Source organism: Polyodon spathula, chromosome 1 (genome assembly GCF_017654505.1).
Source record: "Polyodon spathula isolate WHYD16114869_AA chromosome 1, ASM1765450v1, whole genome shotgun sequence".
Classification (NCBI taxonomy): Eukaryota; Metazoa; Chordata; class Actinopteri; order Acipenseriformes; family Polyodontidae; genus Polyodon; species Polyodon spathula.
Window position 1 is genome coordinate 73,532,984 of NC_054534.1, and position 27,739 is coordinate 73,560,722.

Consider the following 27,739-nt stretch of genomic DNA (forward strand, 5'->3'; position numbering starts at 1 on the left):
AAAAATGCAGAAAATCAGACAGGGAGCAAATACTTTTTCACAGCACTGTATGTGACCGGTGGATACACAACAGATTACTGTACTACTACCACTACTACTACTACTACTGCTGCTACTACTACCACTACTAGTAAAATAAGAGTTCAAACTATACACCTCACCTGTGTTTACCTGTAGTTCTAGGTCATGTACAGGCTGTTGTGGATCTAAAATTTGTAAAACACAAAAAATGTATAAACTTGTCTACAATAATAATTGAAAAAAATAATGCAACATGAGCTGGGTGAAACTTTTTTTTGTGTGTGTGTATTGCATTGCACATAAGGGCAAGAGACTACATTCATCAGAGAACCTATTGTCTCTGCTGTCTCCAGCAAGTACATTTACAGTATTAGCTGCACCATTCCACAGCTCCTGTATTTCTTTTCCTTAATACCCACACTGAGAAAGTAACACTTCTCAACACCGGCAGTGTTTTTAATTTCTTCTATAATGTTCTGCAGTAACGGACGTTTGAAAAATCCATCCACCTTTTTAAAGTGATGAGTAATGGAGGGAAGCAGCTTCTGGAGTAAATCGGTATTCCATTTCCTGTCTCTAGTCTCTGATTTATTAGCCCTGTTGATTGTGTAAAAGCAAGGCTAGTGCTTATGTCTACACTATTCTAGGGCAGTGCTGGAAAACACTTTATTTTATTAGCACTTTATGTCAGTGTTTAGCACACTGCTAAAGCCAATTATGAATAATACTGCCATTTCTAAATGATGTTTTCATGAACTGATTGATTATTCACGTTAGAAGGGAATCCATGTTTCTGTTCTGGATTGCCCTTAAGATGATTGCTTACATGCACTTAACTAATCTATATTTAAAGTTTAATTACCATTAACATTCCCCTTGCATAATAGCAGTCTAGTGGGGTTGCTGCACACAGTTGAAAGCTGAAAACATTTATAGCCTATTGTTCAGAACAGGGAGTAATAAGAAACTAAGTGTCATGGTGATTCAGTGTCTTCTCAGGGTTGTACACTTGTTAGTACAAGAGGTATAATCTTACTGCCTATCATGACCATCCGTCCTGAAATCCAAAAATAAACCATGCCAATTTAGTGGAATTGTTGCTGTATTTCAAACCGGGCTCTGTGAACTTCCTGGTATGAGAAACAGGGGTCAATATTAACACAACTCTCAAGCTTCATTTTGTCCCAAGACCAGCCACTATGTTTCCAGTTGCATTACTTTCCCTGCACTCCAAACGTAAGTGGCATTACTAAGTGAGCCACTGGGAACTGACTTTGCACTTTTTGTCAATAAAATAAATAATACAGCTTGAGACGCTGAACTGTTGAAGTGATCAGTTTATCTGTGGTAACTGACCGCTGGTCCAAGTATTATTGTGTAAAGTAAAAATCCATCTAGAATCAGGACAGTATATCTAGTGCTGTGTGACACAGTCCAAACAGTATACAAAAATAAATCTTACTTGTTATGGGACATATTTGTAAGGTGATTTTTATTATTCTTTGTTTAGCAGACGCCTTTATCCAAGGCGATATTTGTAGAGTCACTTACAACAACGCCTCACCCAAAAGACGGAGCACAAGGAGGTTAAGTGACTTGCTCAAGGTCACACAGTGAGTGAGTGAGTCAACCGGAACTGACGTCACCACAAAGCCATCATGTCACAGTGTCCTTATCAATAAATCATAGTGTGTCTAAATAAAGTTTTGAATCAACACAAACAGATTTTTTTTTTTATCATTTGTTGCGTCTTCTTTAGCAGCCGCATCTATCCCAGATATAAAATGTTACCATATTGAAAAACAGTAAACATAGTGTGCGTTTTGTACTAAAGCAGGGTCAGCTGCTGCAGGGAAAATTGAGTTTATTTCTCAAACTGACCATTTTAAGAACGATGACAGCTGAACGCCTATAAATATTTGGAACCGTAATTAGGAAGTGTAAAACTGAGAGAGAGAAAAAAAAAATCATTTAGGGTGTTAAATGTACTGTTGGTTTCTTGATTGCAGTAGAAAACTTGCCATTCACTAAACTTAGCTTTCAGAGTGTGGTAATGATAAAGACTGGTTTGGAAATATCTAAAATTATATAGTATTGTGTTTACTGTGGTGTATTTAATATTGTAAATAACATACAGGTTAGGGTTAGGGTTATACAGGTGGGCGAAACGAGTAGACAAGTACCCAGGCACTGAGTTCATCGACCCGCTCCGTTCCCGGTACCATACTCTACCGTAGACAATAGACAACCAGGTTACTGCCCCTGTACCGCACCATATTGACCTGATGAAAGTCACCGAACTGACCGTTACTGTTCCAGTTCCAAACTCTGTACTACACTGTACCGACCGGGCGCCAAGGCACTGAACCGGTACTGAACTGACCCTGTAGTAAAGAAGGCAGACTAGTAAAAATGAGATGAGTTTTGATTCCCCTAAAAACTCCTTGAAACCAACAGCATGTGTAAAAACTATATTTGTGTAGCTCTGTCTTTGTTTGTCGGTATGGGGATGGGTGTGAAAATGTGCTCCGGACCTTGACCTTGCTGTAACCAAGAATTTTGGACCTTCACTAAAATAATTGAGTAACTTTGCAGTAGAGCCTAAAAACATTGGGCACCATCTTACCTTTTCAACTCACTCCAATACTGCAATAAAGAAACAGCCATATTTGTAAACTCTGATTTTGACAATCTGACATCGTACTGTACCACTGAAATAAGTGTATCTACACTATAGAATAGAACAGTCCCCATGTGCAGTATTGTCTAAAGGGTCAGAGAATTTACTGTCTTACATTGCCCCACAAGGATCACCCGAGCCTTCTAAGAAACTTGTGGGACCTGGTCCGTCTGGAGGGGTGGTGATGCTTGTTTTTAGTTTTGTTGGAACTAGAAGTTTAAGTGATTGTCACTGGAGAGGGGAGTTTATTTGGATATCATCAGTTTCCCATTCTCCAACAAATCACTGATGTAGAAAGTCACTAATTTATGTGGAACACACTGACTGTGGCATGTTGCAGTGTTACGCTAGGTCACGCCAATGGCCCCCTGAATTTAAAAAAAATGTCCCACTGAATTTCTCTTAACGCGCCCGTGTGTCCCCCTTCCCAGACGCAATACCAATAAACAGTATTATGAATCACACACTTAAGGATTAGACACACAAATACTTTACAGTGAAAATAACTTATATTTTCGTTAAATCTAATGTTCAACCCCCCCTTCTCCCCATCTAAAAATGGTTTGGTCCAGGATCGACCGTAACTGACTTTAACGTTACAAAACAATTTATTAAAAACAAATTTACATCCTGTAAAGCTTGCACCACTAGCATTTAAGTGTCCTGAAGCGTCGTTAGTAACTGAAGAGTTGAAACACTTGCTCTGATTTGGTGTAGGAAAGGTATTACTAGCATTGCTGTCACAGCAGGGGGGCTTGTTCCTGAAGACTCCCAAAGAAATGTATTTATTTCCCTTTTTTGCATTGCATCCGTGAAGTTTGGAAACTTACAACTTAAAACTTTATACAGGACAGGATTTTTTAAATCTGGCTATGAGTACATTTGTATATCAGTGATATTGGGACTGTCCAAGACCACCTTGATGATTTTTGGTCTGTAATGCTGATATTTGAGTGACATGTTCACGGTCAGTGCCATTGGTAAGTACAGCAAAGTTATTTTTACAGAGATTGGTGGTTTTTTTGTTTCTTCGTCTACAAAACAAAAAATATACTTGAACCATACTTTAAGAGCAAGTTAGTAGATCTTTTTTCAGATCTGTTCTTGAAATCGGCTTTTTACGATTTATATAATTTAAGCCACAACAAGCTGCAAATTCAGCTTGTAGATTTAGTTGTTTGGTTGCCTGACGGTGGTGTACCAGTATGTCTAAAGCACAGGACTAAAAACCACCACATAAACAGGTGGTTTTCAGAATTTTTACCGACATCGTGGATCCCGTGTGAACCGTCTGTTTTTTTTTTTTTCCAGATAACTTTCTCAGAATTATTTTTTATTTATTTTTATTTTGTTATGGTCACGAGAGAACAGCTGATATAACCATGAGTGTTTAGTGTTTGTTTGTTTTGTCTACTGTACATTTTATTTGAATTATACAACTTAAATCTTGGTATAGAAAATGGCATATTGGATAGTACAATAAAGTTTCCTTAGGTGGTTGCGGATTTGCAATACATCCTTGTCTTTTAACACCTGTTTCTTATCCACATGAGTGAAGAACAGGCGTCAAGGACACACGGCAATGCACTAGAAATGTGATCGAGATCACTGACATGGATTTTGCCTAGACATATTTGGTAATGGTGTTAGACTCCCCACTGTTTGTATGCAGATAAAATGGTCTTATAATACTGTAAGTGTTCGGTGGCTGCTTCTAATCATGTTGAGTTTATTTATCACGGAGGCGAACAAAGAGTAAATGAGAAAGTGCATGATTAGAGGAATTCACTGAACAATTAATTATAAACAAACTGTGTATTGGGTTAGGGAGCTCTATCGTAATTTTAAAAGCTTAATAAATATATAATGAAGTGTTACATACATGGTGTACATGTATAATAACCAACTGCAAACACCAATGGCACTAGTATTTATACCTTACAATCGTACATACTAATACATGCAATAATAGATGTCATCATAAGAAAATAAATTCCAACCAATATACATATCTGGCTTATGGTATTTTTTTTCTTTGACCAAAAAAGAAGTTGTATATAGTAAGCTGTGGCAAAATATCCCCCCCGAATGAGGGTAAATGACTAATAGGGTTTCATAAATAAATGTACATTCTGCATGACAAAATAAACAATTTTAAAATAAGTTTACAAATTATACAAAACACATATATTCCCATTAATTTGTATTTCCATTTGGCGGCTGCTCCCTAGTGGGAGCTGTCTCCCTGTACGCTAGTAGTTTCCATAACCGCAAATTATGCTTTTATTCGTTTTTATTGATCTTGTTAACATGCATTTTGATTAACGAGTACCATTTACTTAGTCGTTGAGAGAGGAAGTGACGTACGTGACCTGTGACAATTAAGCTTTTTAACGAGAAATTAGTTAACGACCTCTTAGACTCAATTTCAAAACATTAACAGATTTATTTAATTAACACATTTAATTTGAAAATCACTTACTACTCGTTACTGTACTACGAGTTTGATACAGTAACACTGTTTTTTTTTAAATCCTGCTCTATAAATCACATGGTAAATCAACCAATGACTGATTGTCAGAATTCCAGAACACCTTATCCTAATGTATTGATGTCATTCTGTGCACAACAAATCCTTTTTTTTTGTTTGATAAGAGGTCATTACAGTCTTGGTTTTCAGGGCCTCTCATTACAACAGAAATCATTTCACAGTTTGAATAGCCAGAACTCATTAAAACTGCTTGGCATGATTGTCTTGTAATAAAATGCCTGTTTTATAGTTGAAATGTCTTAACTTTCCAGTTGGTTTTTAATTGTTTGTTATACTTCATAGGCTTACAACATCACAACTTACACTGGGGGAAAAAAAGACTGGATCGTTCAAATCTTTTTTCAATCTTGTAATATTAAACAATTAAAAAACGTGGTGCATTTTTCAATACCTTTAATACAGTAAGTATATTACTGAAAGCCAAATGAGTAGTTTCAGGATTTAAAGAAACCCAAGGCCTTGAAAGCCGAGATTACACTCTTCCTTCATTTTACTCCAGTTGTATCCTTTTTTCACCCTAGTCCAGTATTATTTTATTTCTTTTTTCCTTTAATTCAAAGTCTATTGAGGCAATGCAGCAGTTCATATTTGTGCTGCTATATAGGGATAATATATTTCAGTGCTTTTCTTTCTTGACACTTACTAGATCACAGTAGGCAGCAATATTTCAGTCTGTATAACAAAGCAAGGTATTGTGGAGAAGATGCTTTAGTATCTTTCCCCTCTCACTGCTTTTTTAAAAAAAAAAATCTGTATTGAATTGGATTTTTGTTTTAGTAAATTCCTGGGAATTTATCAGTTTCTTAAAGGTGGTAAAGGTGGCGAGGTTGAATCAGTACCAGAGTACATCAAAGACAGGTTTGTTTTACACTAAAACTAATTTATTTACTCAAATGTATATAACACATACAATATTGTCTGTTGTTTTATATACATTGCGTGTGAATATATGGACAAAATTATCATGGCTTTTGTAAAACCTGTTGATTTTTCTGTAGCAATTGAATCTTATTTATAAGAGAAAATGTTATGTTATTATCATAACCCTGGTTCCTGAAATAGAAATGTAACCATTACCGAATGGGTATTTTCCTCTTAAAGACCCAAAACCTGAATAAGATATATCAAAGCTGCTCAACGAGCCTGTGATGCAGTCATGGCCCTCCCCCAAGGACATAAAACACTGGGGATGCAGCGACCTTGAAGACTAATGGTTACATTTCTGTTTCAGGGAACCAGGGTTATGATAATAACCTAACGTTCCCTTTTAATTTAACCATTACCGAGTCGGTCAGTGTACACAAGCCGCCACAAGGGCAAGATTGCTGCATGACTGGAATTCTACAAAGCTAAGCCGAAGCCGTCTTGTGCGTTACTATTCAAAACCCCAGTAACAAGTAGCTAGGGCTAAAAAATTGAGAAGTAAAATTCACCTCTATGTCTGTGTTGTAAGGGTCAATTGAGAAGCCACCCTTAACACTCTAGTTCCAAAACCAGGGTTTTGAGGATCCATGACCTGTCTGTAGAACCTAGTAAAGGTATGGAGAATAGCCCACAATGCTGCATACAAGTGTCCTTGACAGATGCACCCTGGAATAAAGCCCACAAAGTTTACATGTCCCTGGAGGAATGGGCAGTGAGCTTTCTTGAAGGCAAGTTGGCCAGCTCATAGGCAGTCATGACTGTGTCAGCTAACCATTTGGACAGCCACTGCTTAGACAGGGTATGACCATAGGACTTTGTTCCAGAGCAGACAAAAACATTGTTCGGACTGCCTTTGAACTTGGCGTACTACGTTGATAGGACGAAAAGGCCCGCAGAGGGTATAGAACTGCAGCTCCCTGTCAGACTGGAAAAGAGGTGGAAGGAAGCCTCCAGTTCCACAGATTGGTTGACTTGGAATGCCAAGATTGTCTTCGGCAAAAGGCGGGATTGGTACAGGGTGTAACGTTTGTCCTGGCCTCTAAAAATTAAGCAGGCTGTTGCTATGGAGAATGCCTGCATCTTGCTCACCCTCTTTGCGAAGATGAACGCGATAAATATTTTCAGCTTTGCATGGTATCATGCATGGTATCAAATGGAGGGTTCAAGAATGCATTCAGCATCACTTTTAACCCCCAGCAAGGAACAATGTCCTTTATAAGTGGCTGAAGCCGCCGAATCTCTATCAAAAATTGCCGCGCCATGAAGCTTAGCTCCTGGGGGGACTGAGTCAATTTTGACATCACAAGCCAAATGGCTGCCAGATAGACCTTTAATGTAGAGGGGGATTTCTCCTCCTCAAACGTCCTGCAAAAATTGCAGTATTATTGCCATGGGACAAGTCGTGTGGTCAAACCTACGAGGCAAACACCATGTTTTACTTGTACCCGTACTGCGAATGTGTGAGCGTTGCTATGGCATATTGTAAGGTGTCAGAACCATATGACTAATTTGAGCTTGTTTGCCTGAAACAACTCTCAAGAACCAAGTTTGGTGTAAATCGTATAAAATCCACATTTTTGGTGTGATTTGTCACATAATGACCTTACCTTCACATTGATACACCTTATGAATGGAACTGTTATTCAGTGTGTGGGTATTGATTAAAGCAACCAGGGAGTTTGTGTCTGCAAAACACTGCATGGTATTTGAACTAGCCCTATGCTTCACTGAGGGATGTACAGGTAGACAATTATGTACTTCATTGTAAATGTGAAGTACAAGTTGTTTAGTTGTTAAATATAATTTGTTATATGTTTTTCGCTATTTGTTAATTTACACATTTTTTGCTTGAGTTGGCCAGATCTATTGTTTAAACGCTGCTAAAAAAAAAAAAAAAAGTGACTGATAAAGCCCTATGTGTCACTAAAATGTGTAAAAGGTGTAAAACGTTGTCAGGATGTAAACATTTAAAGAAAAAAGAAAACAAAAAGGAACTTAAAGAGCTAGAACAAAATATAAGTAAATGTACTGCTGTAAATCTATACAACTACCAACATGCTTTTTCATGTCTATAGGGAAACAAATGCAATTGAATTGGTCCTGCATAACATGTAAAGGTCACTTTAAGGCTGATTAATTTATAAATCATCAGTTTTTTTCTTCCACATTTCCAAGATGTTTGCTTGATGTACCTTTTCCTTCAATAAACCGACACTCTTGGCTATTTTCCAAACTGCATTAAGATTTTGTGTCCAATAACAAAGACGGTAATCCTCTTAAAGTGTTCTTTAAGTAACCGTTTGTCATCCTAGTGTTGAAACATACCCTGGAATCTGTCTTTGAATGAGCAGCGAAGTTAAGAGTCACGTCTGTGTTTTAATGACTGCTTTTCTTAATGATGAAAGAATTTCCAATGGGCAATCTTTATAATTGTCTGTAAGAATTTCACTGTTTTTTTTTTTTTGTTTGTTTAATCCGTGGTAAATGAAGAATGTAAGTGCTTGAACTTGTTGTTCTCTGGGATTCTGAAGTACTAAAACCTAGCAGGAAATAAATAAATAATTAATTAGTTAATTTAAAAAATAATAATAATAGTAATAATTACTGCACAGGAATTAAGGAAACTATTTGTGTAAAATGGGTGTTATTATGAGACTTTATATGTCCTGATTGAGAAAAGGAATTATTTATTTGTATGTACAGTAAAACCCTGATTATCCAATCCCTGGTTATCTTTGAATTGTTTCATAGAAAATGTGCTATTTTCCCCTCAATCTTTGGCTTACAAAACAAAACAACCCAGTACTGTACAGTATGCTATATATTTCATTGCAAAGAAGTTGAATTTTATGCGGTTTCATGATTGGGAGTCATAAATAAATTGAGTTTGATTATAATATGCTGAACAATTAGATTATTTGAAAACCTACTGTTTGTTTTTTGTTTGAATAACAAAATTTAATTTAACTGAACTTGACAAATGACTCATATATCATATATATATATATATATATATATATATATATATATATATATATATATATATATATATATATATATATATATATATATACAGATCTCTAAGTACAGTGAGTTGTCCTTTGTCCTGGCCAAGGTTGTATCTAGAGATTCAAATGAGCAGGGCATTCATAAAAGAAGAACCATCATTCTTGATCTCTCATCCTCTTGGATTGTGATTCCTTTAAAATCTGGATTTTGACCTGTTCCTAAAGCAAATACATATGATTTTCTTCCTGTGTTTGAAATCACTGCCTCCGTCAAGCTGGAATGGCTCTTCAGGTGCATCATTAAACAGTGTGACAGCTGCTTGCTTCCTTCAGTATTAAAAATCACCATCTGTGGTATGTAGTTATGTTTACATGCAGCCATAAAGTCTTATTTTGGTTATGCATTTATGGCATGGCAAACGATTATGCTGCTCCTACAAAGGTGAAATTAGTGAAACACTAATGTCACCATTGTAAACACTGCAGTGCATTCACTCTACTGCAGACATTAAACAACTACTGAGAACAGTCAATACACAGCTGTAGTGCAGCATTATCTTAACATGACTAGTTTAACCACCTTATTTTGTTTTGCAGGAAATAAAAAAAAGCCTTTATGGATCTGTTTACAATGCCTCACAGAAGTCATCTCTTATGGGAGCTTTTGCTCAGCATGTAAATGATATCATTAGTAAAGCTTCTGGGGGTTTATAACATTCTGCACCATTATCATTGGCAGATAAAACAAAATTATGTGCACGTAGTTTGTGGTTTACCAGTCTGCATACGTTTCAGGGCACAGTCTGGCCCTTACTGTTCACCCATTGCCCTGCTCTTACGCACACTAGACATGCAATGAATTGACAACCTTTTCTACACACCCTCATCTGATTCTTTAATTTTCTTCTCTCAACAGCAATGGATAACACATCTGCTTCATGATTTAGGAAATGTTTAGATCATGAGTTCTTGCTGACTGAAGAAATTCAACCGTGGTTAAGGGTGTTTGTCTTTATTTCTATAATGTGATAAAGTACATATTGGGGATGTGCATTTGAAAAAAATTGCTAACGACTAACGAGGCACTATATAATGGGGTGCCTTGGGAACGAAGTCCTTATCTACAAGTTAAGGATGGACATGGACATACTATTATAATAGCAGAGACAAAAACAGTTGTTTGGTTAAAATTGCACATTATGCATCAGCCAGTGGAAGTGGGCATTGGATATATCAATAAACAGAAGGAAAAAAGGAATATCGTACATAATATTAGGGCATGTGAAATTCATCATGAGGCTAATGACGGTCAAAGCAGCAGGCTTGTGAGCTGTTTACCTCCATACGGCCGTATTTTCTCAAGGGAAATTTGAACATTTTCCTTGAATGCTGCAGGCACAGTTTGTTTAAAAGTGCACAAATTTTGTTAAGGTCAAAGTAAGCTATGGATAATTGGTATGCATAAATCATAAAAAAATGTTTGCATGCTGTTAATCATAGCTTGTTTTTTATTAATATTTTATATATTAAATCCTGCTTTTGCAACTAGACAGTCACTGATCCTGTGTTTTATGCCCTAGTGGTTTAGTATAGTCATATATTTGGAAAGTTTGTAATGAGAGAATCTTATTTTTCCAAAGAAAATTGAAGGCTGGTTTCACAGACCCTGATCAACACAAGTCTTTATCTACATTAAAAAAATAAAAATAGAAATAAAGCATGTTTTGTTTCTTTTACTCTGGTTTTAGCCATGTAATATATTAATGCTTTTCTGATTACTTTGCTCATATTGCCTCAAAATCTCTTGTTCATTGTTTTAGTGCACCTGCAGCAAAGATATGGTGAAAATATCAATGGATCTCTTTGTGAAGAGGTTCCAGCCAGATAGATACCAGCTTTGGAAGCAGGGGAAAGATGTGGCCCCTATTGACCACACACAGCCCACTCCAGGGTCCACACCAGAGCTCCAGAGCTGGCTCAACAGAAGGAAGAAAGCAGGGACACCATCTAAAAGGTAAATAACCCATACATTTATGTAGAAATGTCTTATCTTTTAAAATCTATTGTTTAACCCTTTGCTGCCTAATCAGAATTCCCCTATTGGGACATGCACATGAACATGTTGGGTTTTATTGCTTGTTGTTTGGTAACCTTAAATCAGAATTTAAAACCCAATATATTAATAGAAAGGTCTGAAGTAGCTGTTTCCAATGATATAATTTGTTAACTAGTGGAATATAAAAAAGTAAATATGTAAGTCACGCACCCCATAAAGAAAAAAACAAAAGAATATGATTTTATTTTTTTGTTTGTTTGTTTGTTTTAATAACTGCTAATATCGACCACTTTCCAAGTTAGATAGAAAAAAAAAATATCTGGATAGTACAGTTGCGAAATTTCATGAGGATTTCAAATAAAAACACGGTTTTCAAATATTTTTACCGTTGCCCAAACAGCATCATCTTATGGAAGTTGGCTGGACTAAGCAAAATATCATAAGTACTTTGTCAAGTCTGATGCAAAACCTTTTACACTGAAAATATACAAATACATACAAGTGAAAATGCAGTTGGTTTTTATTATTATTATTATTATTATTATTAGCAGTGGTAGTATTTTTCTTACATTTACTGAAGTGCACGAAAAGAACATTATTTTTATTTTCAGCATACGCTGTTAAATAAATAAGCGTGCAGCAAACACTAATTGTATTACCATATTATATGCAAACATTATAGAAAAAAAGTTCAATGCAATCACAAATAGTAAAAACAAGTATGAACAACAAGCTATTTTATGTAAAGCAGAAGAACGTAGCCTACATGTTGTGACCACGGCAAGTAAAAAATAAAGAAAAGTATATATTCAGCAGAAGAAAAAAAAATAACTCTGTGATGATAAAGCAATACATGTAATACAAAGTAAATACAAACCAATTTTACACATAAAATGCAATAAAGTTATAGCAGTCAGTGCAAGCAAATAATGTACCGTCACCGTCAAACACAGTCAGCTCGTCCGTTTTCAAGAGTCTATTAAAAAAAATAAAAAAAAAAATATATAAACACAAAAAAAAAAATTGAAAAAATCAAAACATGTATTGAATTACAAGTTCATGAGATAATTACCTTCAAAAACAGCCGTAGATGAGATGTCTCCGTTGTCTTGGCGGTGTGTTTACATGGCATATCTCGAGCTTGCTATGTAACTCGGCTTTAAAGTCAGTGCTGCCGATCGCACTTCCTGTACACGACTTTCTTGAAGTGTATCATTAAAAATACATGGAGGGAAACAGGTTTTTTTTTTGTTTTAAGGCCTTGGTTTACTCAATAATAAGCTTCAGAAAGAGTGGTTTGGTTACCACATGGCTTATTATTGTTGTGAGACATCACAGAACTCAGGGCGCATCATTGGTCAAAAATGCACTAAATTAAAATGGTCCGGCGGCAAACGGTTAAAGACACTGTAAGAACTAAAATGCACGGCTGCAGGGCTGGCCTTTGTCCTCCAGAGGTTGGTAGCTCGCGGACATCCACTCTTCAGTTCCTGGGTGAAAAAGGAAGCTGGCTTGGTCATGAGATCGGAGGACACCCACTGAATCTCCTGGTGTGACCAGGGCATCCAAAAGGCTGTTTCACTGCCAAAACAGTTTAATCATCCTGCATTTAGGATTTCTTTTTCTTTTATTTTATATTTGGAACTTTAAAAAAAAAAGGAAAAAACTAATATTTGCAAACAAAACTTCTGTTTTCCGTGTGCTTCCCTGCAGTACCATCTTTTGCCACTTGTCACATCCTAACAAGGTCTTAACCCTTCGTAGTCTTTTTATTCAGTGCTTGTCAGGTGCGTCAGGTCCAATTTATTTTCACGCGTACTGTTTATTTTACACACGCTGTTTAAATTTTTTCAGAGTAAAACGCATTGCATGGAAAATCAACATCAGTACTGCATCTCCACCCCTTGTTCTCCCCACTATTTTTCACATACCCCTATATAGATGTGCACACCGATAAATCCACTTCTGATTTATCACCAAACTCCTCAATAGTGCGATCCAAGTGATTATTTTATTACTGTAACATCTCAAAAAGCTCTGCAAATGTCTGTGATATTCTTTGAGCGCTGGATGCGGAAGCAGCTATCTTTTGTTTGTGTCCCTCAGTATCTCTGTGGTGCAGCTGCTAGCTCTATTGCTCACACGCCCCCCTTTTTATTTTGGTTTCACCATGCCATTGAGTGGTTTTCTCGGCTTTCTCAGCTTTTTCTGGAGAAAAATCTTTTTAATGATGTCGGACAGGAAAGGGAAAATCAGAACGCCGGTCCTGGTCCGACATAGGGCCACAAAGGGTTAATGGTCAGGTCGCTCTGGGAAGGGCGGCGGCTAGCCTTCCTATGCCTCGGGGGGGTGGGGGAGAAGAGGATGAGGTTGATGCCAAAGACCGCAAGGCGCTTTTGCCTCTGTGCTGTCGTTTTTTGACTGGAGCACTATCCACCAGTGGCGGTGCTGCACGCCGTGGTGAGGGAGACTGGAACAAATTCTGCATATGCTTGGGCCTGTGCTGCACCAAACACCTGGAGCACTGCACAGGCCTCACAAAAGGCGTGATCCTGAAATGCCTGCTGAGTGTGCTCGACACAAAGACACCGTACACATTGGGCGTGCTTAACTTCTGAAGGGATAGGCTTCTTGCAGGTTGTGCAAGAATGGAACCCAGGCATTGTTGTAGCAAGACTATAGTAATGTGCACTGTTGATAACACGGTACGGTGCACAGTATTGAATACGGTACGATGTTACAGAGCGATAGTGGTATGCATGGTACAGTGTACTGCGGTGCAGCACGGGGCTTGGTACGGTACACAAAGGTGCACGGTGCAACACAGTGCAGGAGAACCATATGGTGTGGACGGAACGGTCGGGGCACAGTATAGTAAGGTATGGTGCATGGGGGTACTGTACAGTGCACTATCATGCACGGTGTGGGAGCATGGTACAGTATGCACGGTACGGTACAGTGCATGGTGTATTACTGTGCGACATGGTGCACAGAGGCAATGTGCGGTGATCTGTGCGATACTGTGCACAGTGTACTACCATGCGCAGTGCTTTACGGTGCACAGTACAGTGCATAGTACAGTGCAGTGTGGTACGGTGCACGGAGGCATGGTACAGTGCACGGATGGTACTGGCAGAGCCTAAGCAAACTGCATGTGACCAGGGCAGCAAAACAGGGATGCAGTGCAAAAACCTGTGAGTGCCTGCTTATACCTCTCTTTACAAAGTCTTCACAAAGCAGTGCCGAAGCTGCCCATTATTGTAGCATGGGCAGCAGAGCAAAGCTCTCTAACTGTTGGGCTATAGCCCGCAAGTTAGCCTGTGCAGCCTGAGATCTAAACACAGTGTTGTCCAGGAGCGCAGGCTTGCAAGAAAGTCTGAGTCCAGACTGCTGCGACTCCTTAAGCAGTAAGCCGTGAGCACAGCACCTATAATAAAAAAGGGAGAAACACAAATGCAGCAGTTTCAACCACAGTACAGTGCCTATAGAAAGTCTACACCCCCTTGAACTTTTTTCACATTTTGTTGTGTCAGTACCTCAGAGTTTCATGCATTTAAATGAGGATTTTTTTCCACTTATCTACACACCATACTCCACACTGTTAAGGGAAAAAAAGTTTTTATTGAGAAAAAAATTATGTGTTAAAAATACAAAACTGAAAGATCATAATTGGATAAGTTTCCACACCCCCTGAGTTAATACTTGGTGGAAGCACCTTTGGCAGCAATTACAGCTGTGAGTCTTCTTTGCCATTCTTCTTTACAAAACTATTCAAGCTCTGTCAAGTTCCTTGGAGAGCGTTGATGGACAGCAATCTTCAAGTCATGCCACAAATTTTTGATTGGATTTAGGTCGTGGTTCTGACTGGGCCACTCAAGGACAATTACCTTTTTTTCCTTAGCCACTCCAGTGTAGCTTTGGCTGTGTGCTTTGTGTTGTTGTCATACTAAAAGGTGAACTTCCATCCCAGTTTCAGCTTTCTTGCAGAGAGCAGCAGGTTTTCCTCAAGGACTTCTCTTTACTTTGCTCCATTCATTTTCCCTTCTATCCTGACAAGTGCCCCAGTCCCTGCCCATGAGAAACATCCCCGTAACATGATGCTGTCACCACCATGCTTCACAGTAGGGATGGTGTCCTTTGGGTGATGCACTGTGTTGAGTTTGCGCCAAACATAACGCTTTGCATTTAGGGCAAAAAGTTCCATTTTAGTTTCGTCAGACCACAAAACCTTTTGCCATATGGCTACAGAATCTCATGAGTGGTTTTTAGCATACTTCAAAGGGGATTCAAGGTGGGCTTTCTTGAGTAATGGCTTCCTTCTTGCCAGCCTACCATACAGGCCGTATTTGTGGAGTGCTTGGGATATTGTTGTCACATGCATATTTTGATCAGTCTTGGCCATAAAAGCCTGTAGCTATTGCACAGTTGCCAAAGTTGATCAGTCCCCTTCTTGCTCTGTCATCCAGTTTGAATGGATGGCCTGATCTAGGCAGGGTCTCGGTGGTGCCATACACCTTCCACTTCTTAATAATTGTCTTGACCGTGCTCCAAGGAATATTCCAGGCCTTTGAACTGTGCCTTTCAACAACTTTGTTCCGGAGTTCTTTTGAAAGCTCCTTGGTGCTCATGGTCATCATGGAGTCTTTGCTTTGAAATGCACTACCCAGCAGAGGGAACCTACAGGAATTGCTGAGTTTATCCTGAAATCGTGTGAATCACTACAATTTAACACAGGTGGAGGCCACTTAACTTGGTGTGTAATTTTGAAGGTGATTGGTTACACTTGAGCTAATTTAGGATTGCTATTACAAGGGGGGTGGACACTTTCCCAACCAAGCTATTTCAGTTTTAATTTTTAATACATTTTTTACAAATTTCTAGATTTTTTATTTATTTTTTTACTTGGAAGTTGTGGGGCAGGATGTGTAGATAAATTAAAAAATATATATATTTTAATACATTTTAATACCAGGCTATAAGGCAAGAAAAGGTAAAAATGTTGAAAGGGTGTGTAGTCTTTCTCTAGGCACTGTGTGTGTGTGTGTGTGTGTGTGTGTGTGTGTGTATATATATATATATATATATATATATATATATATATATATATATATATATATATATGATTATAATATATTATATGATAATACAGTATATATATTCTAAATATATATATATGTATATATGTGCCACTCTGGGAACAAAGTGTTGGCTTAGACTCATCCAGCCAAATGTGTTATCCATGACAGCCATTCCCTACCTTGACAGTGCTATCTCTTACAGCAGCCTCTATCACCCACAATCTCAATCTAAAAAGCCTAAAACACCAGAGGAGGAGGGAGCAACTAGAAAGCCAGTAATTACAGAAACTGCAGCCATTGGAGCAATTACAGATGGCTTCAAGGTCAAGGTAGAGCCGGAGAGGACAGCAGAGAAACGGAAGCTGCGAGAGACAAGATTTCTGTCTGGTGAAGGAGCAGCGAGCATTAGTGAAATCCAGGAGGATCACAAGCCATTGGATATAATCCATTTCTCAGGTGAGATAAGGGCTGCTTATGTGTCACCCTTAAATTGCATTGCCCAGCTGTCTGAAAAGCTATAAATCCACTCATGACAAGCTCTTGTTATTTTAAATTGACCTCCCCCTCCACCCCTCTCTGCTGCAGTTCTTGAGTATACTCTCTTACTTTCTCATAGACCTTGTAAGCAAGAGATATTGATTGGGTTTTGAGATTCAGGGAATGCTTAACGGATTAAGGGATATATTGAGTACCCAAAAAGCCAGTCATATATATATATATATATATAATATATATATATATATATATATATATATATATATATATAGACACACACACACTTTGGCTGTCACTCAATTACAATTTTTGATTGGTTAATTTATGGGCATTAGTTGATTAACCAATAGATTAATCTGTTTATATTACATACAAAATCAATACAATCTAAAAAACACTTTTTTTGAAATTATTTTTATTTCACTAAATGTTACAAATTTTCACAGAACAACTGTTCTTTCGGGCCACTGTCAGTCACACACCTGAAAACACAAGACAGCTGAGCTGTGTTTCCATCGTCGGTTGTTTCATCTACCATTACAGCTACGTACTTCGCTTTCTGCACTTCTGCTTTTATTGCATCTAGCAGAATTCTGAGACACCAAAGAGATTAAGGAACAGCTATTTATAACATAGAAGAAAACTGAGACACCTGATTGGTTAAAAGATGGATTAAGTTGTTAGCTACCATGGCTTGCATACTAATGAGCCACTTCACACTAAATAAATCACTACGCACCACTACATTCTAAATACCATGACAAACTGCCATTTTATTTGTTATTAGTTACAAAACCACTGGCAAAAATGAATAAATAAGAAAAATAAGTGCTCTAGCAAGAGTAGATACATAACAGTAGATGAGGAACAGCTAAATAAAATAGAAGAAAACAAATATTTAAAAAAACACTCTCTGCTGACAGTATGGGCTTTAAATGTACTTAAATAATGTATTCATGTCAGTCAGGAAAACTCTTAGAAAAGCAGGTAAAGACAAGGCCAGACACAACACCCCCCGAATTACCGGCCTGGATTTGTATTGTCTGTCTGTAATGGAGGCACTGTCTCCTGACACCACGGTCGGATTTGTGCTTAAAGTCTGGTTCGATTGTCAGCTTAATCTGGCACGACTTGGATGCGAGGGTGTCCGACGACAAACAAAAACATATTTTAAGATTCAAAGGGATTTAAACGTACTAGAATTTGTGTGCCTTGCATATAACAAGTTAACAAACTCACTACAAGATCCGGCTTCACTCTCCATCGCAGCTGCTCTCCTTACTTCCTTAGTGTCATTTGAAACTCCACCTATCATCACAGTTTGTGCTCAGCCCTCTAGTTTCTAGTGAGATGGCACTTTCAATGTAGAAATGCACAATAAACGAACATGTGCAATTTGTTTTTAATAAGCGAAAACTGAATTAAATTAAATGAAACTTGGGACTATATTACACTGCGGATGTACAGTATACACAATAAAAGTTTTATTGAGAATCATTTACAAAGTCTAAGGGCTGGCACAAATCACACAGATCCTGCGCTTTTCAACATATGCAGAGCACTTACCGCAGACTGTCTTTGTGTGTTTGGCACAGCTATCAACAGTAATCCAGGCTGCTGGCACCAAATGTAGGGCCCTATGAATTATGTTTGTTATTTTGCTTTTTCAGATTTATTATTTTATTATTATCTATTTTGTAATTCCGTCTACGATTTATTTATTTATTTATTTATTTATCTAAATTGTTTGATACATTGACAACATTTAAATAGCCTTATAACTGCATAAACAATCTTCAGAATTGGATTGCAATGGGAAAAATGATTTGACAAAAAGTACAACAATTTCAACAAAACATACTGCAGATATACAGTAAATGGTAAAAACAACACTTTTTAAATAACTTTTTAAAGCAGCACTCGGTATTATGTCCAAGCTGACATAGTTGAACAGTAACACAACAAGTCCACAGAAGAGCCTCTTACAGTTTCAATTTAATTTAATTCATATATGAAAAAAAAAATGTACTGAACAGAAAATAATTAATCCTTGCAGCAGTTCTTGATGCCATTTTAAATTAAACTCAGTACTTTCTTGTTTCCTATATTCTGAAGGAATGCTTACATTAATTTCAAATTAACTGTAACTGTCATATTAAGAGTGGCGACATTGCAAATTGACAAACTGAAATGTAATTATTTTTGCCATATCTGGCAGACATTGCCATTGTGGTACATGATGGTTAGCTTTTTAGTGTTTTCCTCAGAAAGTGATTCCTTCTGTCTGTAAGTAGAGTTTTATATTTTCTAATGCTTCACTCTGTGTCTACAGAGCTAACAGGGAAGATGGTGTAAGGTAGAGCATCCTCTGCTACTTTAGGCACTCTTCCCTTCATGACCTTCCAGTAAGTGCAAAGATCCAGTTGATCTGGGACAGGCTCATTCTGAATGCTGCTCAGAAACACCAGCCATTGTTCCATTGTTCTGGTGAGGGGTGGGCAAGAGGTGTCAGCTTGCTGTACTGATCAATGTTTTGTTGTATGGCTGGAGTCTGCCTGGGATCAAACACACGGATCAGTCGATACACTTATTTTGCTGGATGAACATCCCAGTGTTTGGAGAACTTGGTAAAAGCAAGCTAATAGGCTTCATGCAGTTTGTCCAGGATATTCCTCTTCTCTCTCATGGAAAGGTCATCCAAGAGTCTGTCAGTTCCTTCACCAAACCCAGAGGTTTTGGCTGTTCCAGAATGCAAGTATGACCCCAGGTCTTCCATGTTGTTGCAAGCTGAGACAGCTGTATGGTGGTGGGTACCATCAAAGGTGGTCAGGGCTGTTATCAGTTTGGGGCACAACTGCCCAAACATTATCGAGGCTGAGCTGGTTCCTATTCGGAATCTTCTTGTAGTTGTCTGTGGGCTTCTGCTTCAATGCAACATTATATGTGGTGAAGCATGTGCATGTTAATCAATAAGCGAAAAGCACTCAAAGCGCTCTCATCAATGTCGACCCTTCAACTTCCTTCAAAATATTATGTTCACCCCTTCTACCTGCAGCTTCAACACCTGCAACTATAGTGTTCCAAACAGTGCCATCATTACCAGCTTCTTGAGTGCCAGGTGGTGCTGGACTACCACTGGAGAAACAGCCGCCTCAGGTGAAGTAGCGGCTGGATCAGGTGCAGGGGCAGTAGGAGGTGAAATGGCTAGCATCCTTGCAGGGGCTGCCACAGGATTGCTTCTTCTCCCAGGGGATCTTCTGCACCCTCTTTGCACACTTGGTCCTGGCACTTTGCTGGCATCCTCCTCCCTGTCACTGCTGCTGGAAGATTCATCTTTGCAAACCCAGTCTGCTTCAGAGCCAGATTTGTCATTGTCTGTATGTGTGGCACCAGATTCGTTGATTGGTAAACTTTGCTTTAATTCCAAACACCTCTTTGCTGTCATGCATCTTCCACGTTTAGGAAAAGTCAGGAAAACACAGCTCCGTAATTTAAACACACACATTGCAATTTTTATTTAAATTCCAAAACCTTTTTTTTTTTTTTTTACACTATATACACCACTGTTTTTTGTCTCGTTGTTTCACGTTTTTGAAGAGATCTTTACTGTTATAGATAACTGAAATTAGGGCTTTCTCAATGATGCAACTCCAGCCTGCTGCTAGCGCAACATATTGAAATTGTGTGAGGTTAATATCTAGGAAAATGGAAAGCTTACTCTTTAAAATGCATGTATTTGATTAAATGCTATTCAAAAACTCATTGACATTAGTATTTAAATAAATATGAAACAGAAGTAAAAGCTCCTTTAGATTATAACCAAGCCTTTTATTATTTATACTGGTGCACAGTATAACAAAAAATACTTTACTTTTCTGTGCATGTTATCCATAGATTAGTATATAGTGCATCATAAAAGATCTAATTCAACAACCTGGGATTTATCTTAGGACAATCACAATTCTGTAAGTGATTTAACAACTGGAAGCTCAACATTTAGTTTTCTTGAAACAAACATGAAGACCTGCAGTGGGCTGCTGTCACTGTACCCACCATAAGCAGTTTATCATGGTAGAATAAAGGTATTAGTCAAACTAAAGTTGCCTGAATTGTATGTCCATGGGATATCAGCTATAAACCAAAAGGAAACTGTAGAGGAATTTCTTTGACATAATTTTGGAGAAATGCAGAATACCTATTTCCCAATTTAGCAAGAAATGCTAAAAGATAAGTAACACTTATGGGCTCCTGTGGAAGGGGTGTGGGTAATTCACTGACCAGGAGACAGACAGGTGTACTTGGAAACACCACACAGGTGCCCAGTTTTATTTTAGACCGGTTCTTATTTTTCTCCGGCAGAGGGCACTGTTGACAACGATGATAGACAGCACCACGGAAATACCACAGCTGGTACACGAACAGCAAATGCACTCGCAGGTGCTCAAAGAAATAATAATGAAAACAGAAGGCGAAAAGAACAAGGGAAAATAAAACAGTAATAAAACTACAAATAAAAGGTGCTGCACTCGGCAGCGTTATCCCGGTCGCCGCTACCCGCACGACCCGGATCACCATCCTATTCTATCGGCTATCTAGCCTGCTCTTTTACAATACGCCGGGGTCTGCCCAAGGGTTCCCCGCTCTCTCTGTCTCGCTGTGAATCTTTCTTTTCTCCCGGCTGATTCCCGGTCCTGAATCAAAGCTTCCGCACTCTTGGCGCGTCTAAGTGGGCAGACCTGAGGAAACAGCAGAGCGTTATTTTATAGGACCAACAATCACCCAAGATCCGCCTCTCAGCCATTCAGAGAGGGGGAAAGTCCACACACCCACTTTCCCACCTCCCTGTGTCACTGCCATAACTCACAGGCGGTTGTTGGGCGACTGCCGCCCTCTTCCTGCAGCCCATGAACACGCCAGCAGAGTCAGTACAGATCTCTCCCTGTTACAGCTCCTTATGAACATCTTTTTTTTTTTTTTTACATTATATTCAAAGAACAAAACAAAAAGAAAAAAAACATTATATTATGCAGCATAATCTAGATGTTTGTTTTTTTCTTTTTGTTTTGTTCTTTGAATGTAAAAAAAAAAAAAAAGATGTTCATAAGGAGCCCATAAGTGTTACTTATCTTTTAGCGTTTCTTGCTAAATTGGGAAATAGCTATTCTGCATTTCTCCAAAATTCTGTCAAAGAAATTCCTCTACAGTTTCCTTTTGGTTTATAGCTGATATCCCATGGACAATTCAGGCAACTTTAGTTTGACTAATACCTTTATTCTACCATGATAAACTGCTTATGGTGGGTACAATAAGAACATAAGAACATAAGAAAGTTTACAAACGAGAGGAGGCCATTCGGCCCATCTTGCTCGTTTGGTTGTTAGTAGCCTATTGATCCCAAAATCTCATCAAGAAGGATCCCAGGGTGTCAGCTTCAACAACATTACTGGGGAGTTGATTCCAGACCCTCACAATTCTCTGTGTAAAAAAGTGTCTCCTATTTTCTGTTCTGAATGCCCCTTTTTCTAAACTCCATTTGTGACCCCTGGTCCTTGTTTCTTTTTTCAGGCTGAAAAAGTCCCTTGGGTCGACACTGTCAATACCTTTTAGAATTTTGAATGCTTGAATTAGGTCGCCACGTAGTCTTCTTTGTTCAAGACTGAACAGATTCAATTCTTTTAGCCTGTCTGCATATGACATGCCTTTTAAGCCCAGAATAATTCTGGTCGCTCTTCTTTGCACTCTTTCTAGAGCAGCAATATCTTTTTTATAGCGAGGTGACCAGAACTGAACACAATATTCAAGATGAGGTCTTACTAGTGCATTGTACAGTTTTAACATTACTTCCCTTGATTTAAATTCAACACTTTTCACAATGTATCCGAGCATCTTGTTAGCCTTTTTTATAGCTTCCCCACATTGTCTAGATGAAGACATTTCTGAGTCAACAAAAACTCCAAGGTCTTTTTCATAGATTCCTTCTCCAATTTCAATATCTCCCATATGATATTTATAATGTACATTTTTATTTCCTGTGTGCAGTACCTTACACTTTTCTCTATTAAATGTCATTTGCCATGTGTCTGCCCAGTTCTGAATCTTGTCTAGATCATTTTGAATGACCTTTGCTGCTGCAACAGTGTTTGCCACTCCTCCTACTTTTGTGTCGTCTGCAAATTTAACAAGTTTGCTTACTATACCAGAATCTAAATCATTAATGTAGATTAGGAATAGCAGAGGACCTAATACTGATCCCTGTGGTACACCGCTGGTTACCACACTCCATTCTGAGGTTTTTCCTCTAATCAGTACTTTCTGTTTTCTACATGTTAACCGCTCCCTAATCCATGTACATGTGTTTCCTTGAATCCCAACTGCGTTCAGTTTGAGAATTAATCTTTTGTGCAGGACTTTGTCAAAAGCTTTCTGGAAATCTAAATAAACCATGTCATATGCTTTGCAATTATCCATTATCAAGCAAGTTAGTTAGACACAATCTCCCTTTCCTAAAACCATGTTGACTGTCTCCCAGGACCTTGTTACCATATAGGTAATTTTCCATTTTGGATCTTATTATAGTTTCCATAAGTTTGCATATAAAAGAAGTCAGGCTTACTGGTCTGTAGTTACCTGGTTCAGTTTTGTTTCCCTTTTTGTGGATCGGTATTACGTTTGCAATTTTCCAGTCTGTCGGTACCACCCCTGTGTCAAGAGACTGCTGCATGATCTTGGTTAGCGGTTTGTAAATAACTTCTTTCAATTCTTTGAGTACTACTGGGAGGATCTCATCCGGCCCAGGGGATTTGTTTATTTTAAGAGCTCCTAGTCCCTTTAACACTTCTGCCTCAGTTATGTTAAAGTTATTTAAAACTGGACAGGAACTTGATGACATGTGGGGCATGTTGTCAGTATCTTCCTTTGTAAAAACTGTAAAAACAATGACAGCAGCCCACTGCAGGTCTTCATGTTTGTTTCAAGAAAACAAAATGTCCAGATTCCAATGAATTGTTATATTAACTATACTGTTCAGGGATCGGTGCCAGAAACAAGGAATCCATTATCTCCCCTTCTGTTGACAAATTACATATTTGTGTCCAAATGATTTGCATAAGTGTACTGTTAAATTTAAAACCTGTAAATTATGTATTTGTACTTACGAATTTTCAGAAATAATTTTGAAAATAAACTTCCTTTTAAAATCCTGTTATATGTATTCACAGAGATGTAAGGGTTAAATAAATGTTAGTAGCCATCTACATCTGCTAATACATACGTTTAGTAGTGGGATGAGCAGTTCAACTGGTTAAAGTAATGTAATGGGTTGATTGTTTAATTATTGCTCATTACGTGTCTTTCTGTGGAGGCCATATCGACATTGTGTGGCTAGAGGACTAAATTACAGGTTAAAAAACAAGTTGTGAAAAACACAGTGTTCAACATGTAACAGGCTGCTGGATAATGAGTTTTTGATACCAAAAATGTGCCTTGGATTTCAAATAAATAAATAAATGCAATAGTTAATTCATTTAATCAAGGAAACCTCTGGTATATTTTTGTGTCCTTAACATGAACTATTAATTTAAAATATACTTATTCATACAGCTTTTTTTATTTAAAAAAATGTGTTGCATTTTGGCACAATACTAAAATTAGCTCAGCTTTCAGCACTTCTTAATTGCATTAGGGAACTAAATTGGGCAGTGTGTTTGATTTATTGCTTAACTAACTTGTTTTGTCACCCAGGGGGTAGCCAGACAGAACTGCGAGGAAAGAAGTGCAGAGAGAAAATAAATGTGGGAGAGGAGGAGAAGATCAAGATTCTCAAGAACAATTCAGGAGACTTCAGCCCAGCCCGGCTCCTCCTTTCCTCTTGCTGCTCAATGAGTGTTGGAGGGGAGCAACAGTCTCACACTTTGGCAGGTTGTAAAGAGATAGATACTCAAGCAGTTTGCAATGAGGCAAACTCTCACATCCCCAACATTTCTGATGAGGGTTGTCTAGCTACAACAGTCCAAGATGAAGCAAAGTCTCAGATGCCAGCAGGCATTAGTGTTGTAGATTCTAATCGTACCACGGTGTGTAATGATGAAAATGATGAAATCTGTAGAGTAGAGAGTTCTTTTAGTGGTGAGGCAAACTATTTAATGCCAACAGTAAGTGCTGAAATACACAGCAATGAGCTGAAACCTCACAGCCCCTTGGATTGCAGTGAAGTTAGTACAGCCAGCAGGGCTGAAATTGCCCTGTCCCCTGAACGTAGTAGTATGTTAAATTTGATAATTACAGCTCAAACTGATAAAGTACAGTTCCTCACATTAGTTAGTGAGGGCGTCAATGCCATGACTTCATCAGGTAGTGTTAGGGGACAGTTTCAACCTCTGCAACTGTGTGATGATGTACACTCTATAATTCCAGCACTCAGTAATGAACTGAATCCGTTAATGCCAGAACTGTGTATTGAGGTAAAACCTATATCTTCACCGGTTAGTGAAGAGGTGCAGTTTTTAACTGCAGCAAGCGGTGATGAGACGAAACCTCCCGGTGCCACGGCAGTCTGCAGAGAGGAACACACTCAGCCCCAAGTGAGTGAAGTACATTCTCTACCAAGTCTCAAGGTGCAGTCTGCAGCTCCAGTAATTGTCAATGAGATGCCATCTCTAATTCCAGTACATTGTGATGGGGTAAAACCGCACAGCCCCACACTTTGTGATCAAATAAATCCACCAGACCTCACGCACTGCATGGAAGATGACTCTTGGTCACCCTCCCTCAATAACGAGGTGAATCATTCAGCTCCAGTACTTACTGAAGAGGTCCAATATCTAACATCAGCCAGCTGTGCTGAAGTGCTGCCTATAACTGCAGGACTGAGTAGTGATGCACAGTCTTTAACTCCAGTACTTAATAACATGGTACCATCACCAATTCATGCAGCAGTTAGTAATAAAGTACAGACTCATTCTCAAGCTTTAAGTGATAAAGTAAAGTCTCTGTCTCCAGCAGCTACTTATGAAGTGAGCACCTTAGGTTTTGCACAAAGAGATGAGGCAAACTCTTCAATGCCAGCACTAAGTGAGGAGGTCCAGTATTTAACTCCTACTCTCAGTAGTGAGGTGAACACTGTAACTCCAGCACTTTGTAAAGGCTTGAACTCTTTAACCCCGGCACCTAGTAGTGCAGTGAGCACTGAAACTCAAGGAGTTACTTATGGACTTGAATCTCCAAGGCCAGTAGTTTGTGAAGAGGTCAAGCTGTTCAGCCATGATGAGCTAAGGTCCCAGGCTCCAATGATCTGGGATGACCTAAATTCTCAGACCCCAGCAGTTTTAATTGAGAGCATGATCCCAGAAGCAAAGCCTCAAGAAACAACAGGTTGCTATGGTGTGAATTCTGGCGCCCCACCGTTTTGGAATGATATGACATCTCAAGTTTCTGGAGCTTGCTGTGACTCAAAATCTCAAGCCTCAGAAGATTGCAACCACAATAAGCATCACATCTTGGGGGAGCTTGAATCCCAAAGGACAGACACCTCTGCTGCAGAGACTTTGACTCTCTGCAGTGAGGTGACTCTGCAAAGAATAAAGACTGATGCTGCAGAGGATCTAACCCTTTGCAATGAGTTGACTAGCCAAAGAACAGAGACCCAGGACACTGAGGTCCTGACCCTTTATGATGACATAACTACCCAGAGGACAGCAACCCAAGATAGGGGCTTGCATATCCTACAAGAGAACTCTGACACAGAAATCGAAAACCCCAGAGAGGAAGAGGCCAGCAGTATTTCAACAGAAGAGGATGACATCAGCGACCTTGAGAGTGGAGAGAATGGACTGGAGCCTGGAGAGATACCCAGTGTAAGTATTAACACATTGCTTTGGAATATTGACAATACAACCACATTGATATTTATAAAAACGTACATCATTTTGGTAAAGGTCATGTGAATCTATTTTAATCATCCTGTTGATATAAATACTTCCACCCTAAAACCATTCTCTGTCGTTGACGTCTTTCCAGCATACAGTACTACCTAATTTTAATCATTTGATAATTTACTAATTCGCTATTATGCCATGTTGATCGTACATTGTAAATTATATTTTCCTGTATAAGGGCCCTTGATTAATTGACCCTTTTTAATATTTCATGGTTTTTTTTTGTGTGTGTCTATTTTATTTAATCATAAATTTTGTTTATAATCTAGTTTACACTTTTTGTGTAGTTTCCTAATGAGGTTGTGATTGAAGTGGGAGGAAATAAGAAGGCTAAGAGTTGGCATCTTCCACTATGCACACCTGAGACGAGAGCCCCAGTGACTGCGGTGAAACAACAGGTGGTGAGAGATGAAGGTAAATCTCATACAAATCATTAAACTGTTGAATAAAAGTACAGTTTCAATCACACATGGTTTATTCAGCCCTGGGAAGCTGATTTCCAGAGTACCCTATCAAGTAGAAGGTTGCAATTATCACACTTTGCACAAATGTAGGCAGCTTCTGCCAAGTTCTCTCTTATTGCCCTTTATTCCCTGCAATCCCCTGTAAGTAGACACACAATATTGCCTACATTGACTCCACATGCCCGAGTTGATCATCGTATTCTGCTGTAGCAGCGCCAGTGCATGGTTCAGAGGTGCATTCAGCTCAGCAATGTGGTGTCAGATTGCCACTCTATTCCTCCTCATCGCTCAGACTTAACCAGCACACAAATACAAACTGGCACACAAATAATGTATTGTATATGTTGAGTAAAAGGAATGAGGATAAAATAGTTATGTATGCTCAAACAAGTGTGCAGCTGATTGCTGCCAGATTCCTCCAAGCTGGGATTCACGTCCGTTCCATCTGGCCTGGTTGGGGTTTCATTTTCATGCATGACAGCTCTTGCACTCATTTCTAAATCTAGTAGTCACTAGTGCATTTTGTTTAT

The 27,739-nt window shown here is 38.6% G+C and overlaps 1 protein-coding gene across 3 annotated transcripts in view; it reads left to right on the plus strand.

Moving 5' to 3' along the window:
* Positions 1–27,739, plus strand: part of kdm4c (lysine (K)-specific demethylase 4C) — a 201,143-nt gene that overhangs the window by 85,521 nt on the left and 87,883 nt on the right. For 2 of the 3 annotated variants that reach the window (XM_041261791.1, XM_041261773.1), the window contains exons 9-12: positions 11,005–11,198; positions 16,521–16,774; positions 24,554–26,664; positions 27,033–27,159. In XM_041261791.1, the coding sequence (XP_041117725.1) occupies positions 11,005–11,198; positions 16,521–16,774; positions 24,554–26,664; positions 27,033–27,159 (2,686 nt within the window). The remainder of the gene's footprint in view (positions 1–11,004; positions 11,199–16,520; positions 16,775–24,553; positions 26,665–27,032; positions 27,160–27,739) is intronic. The other variant, XM_041261782.1, reaches the window with a different exon arrangement.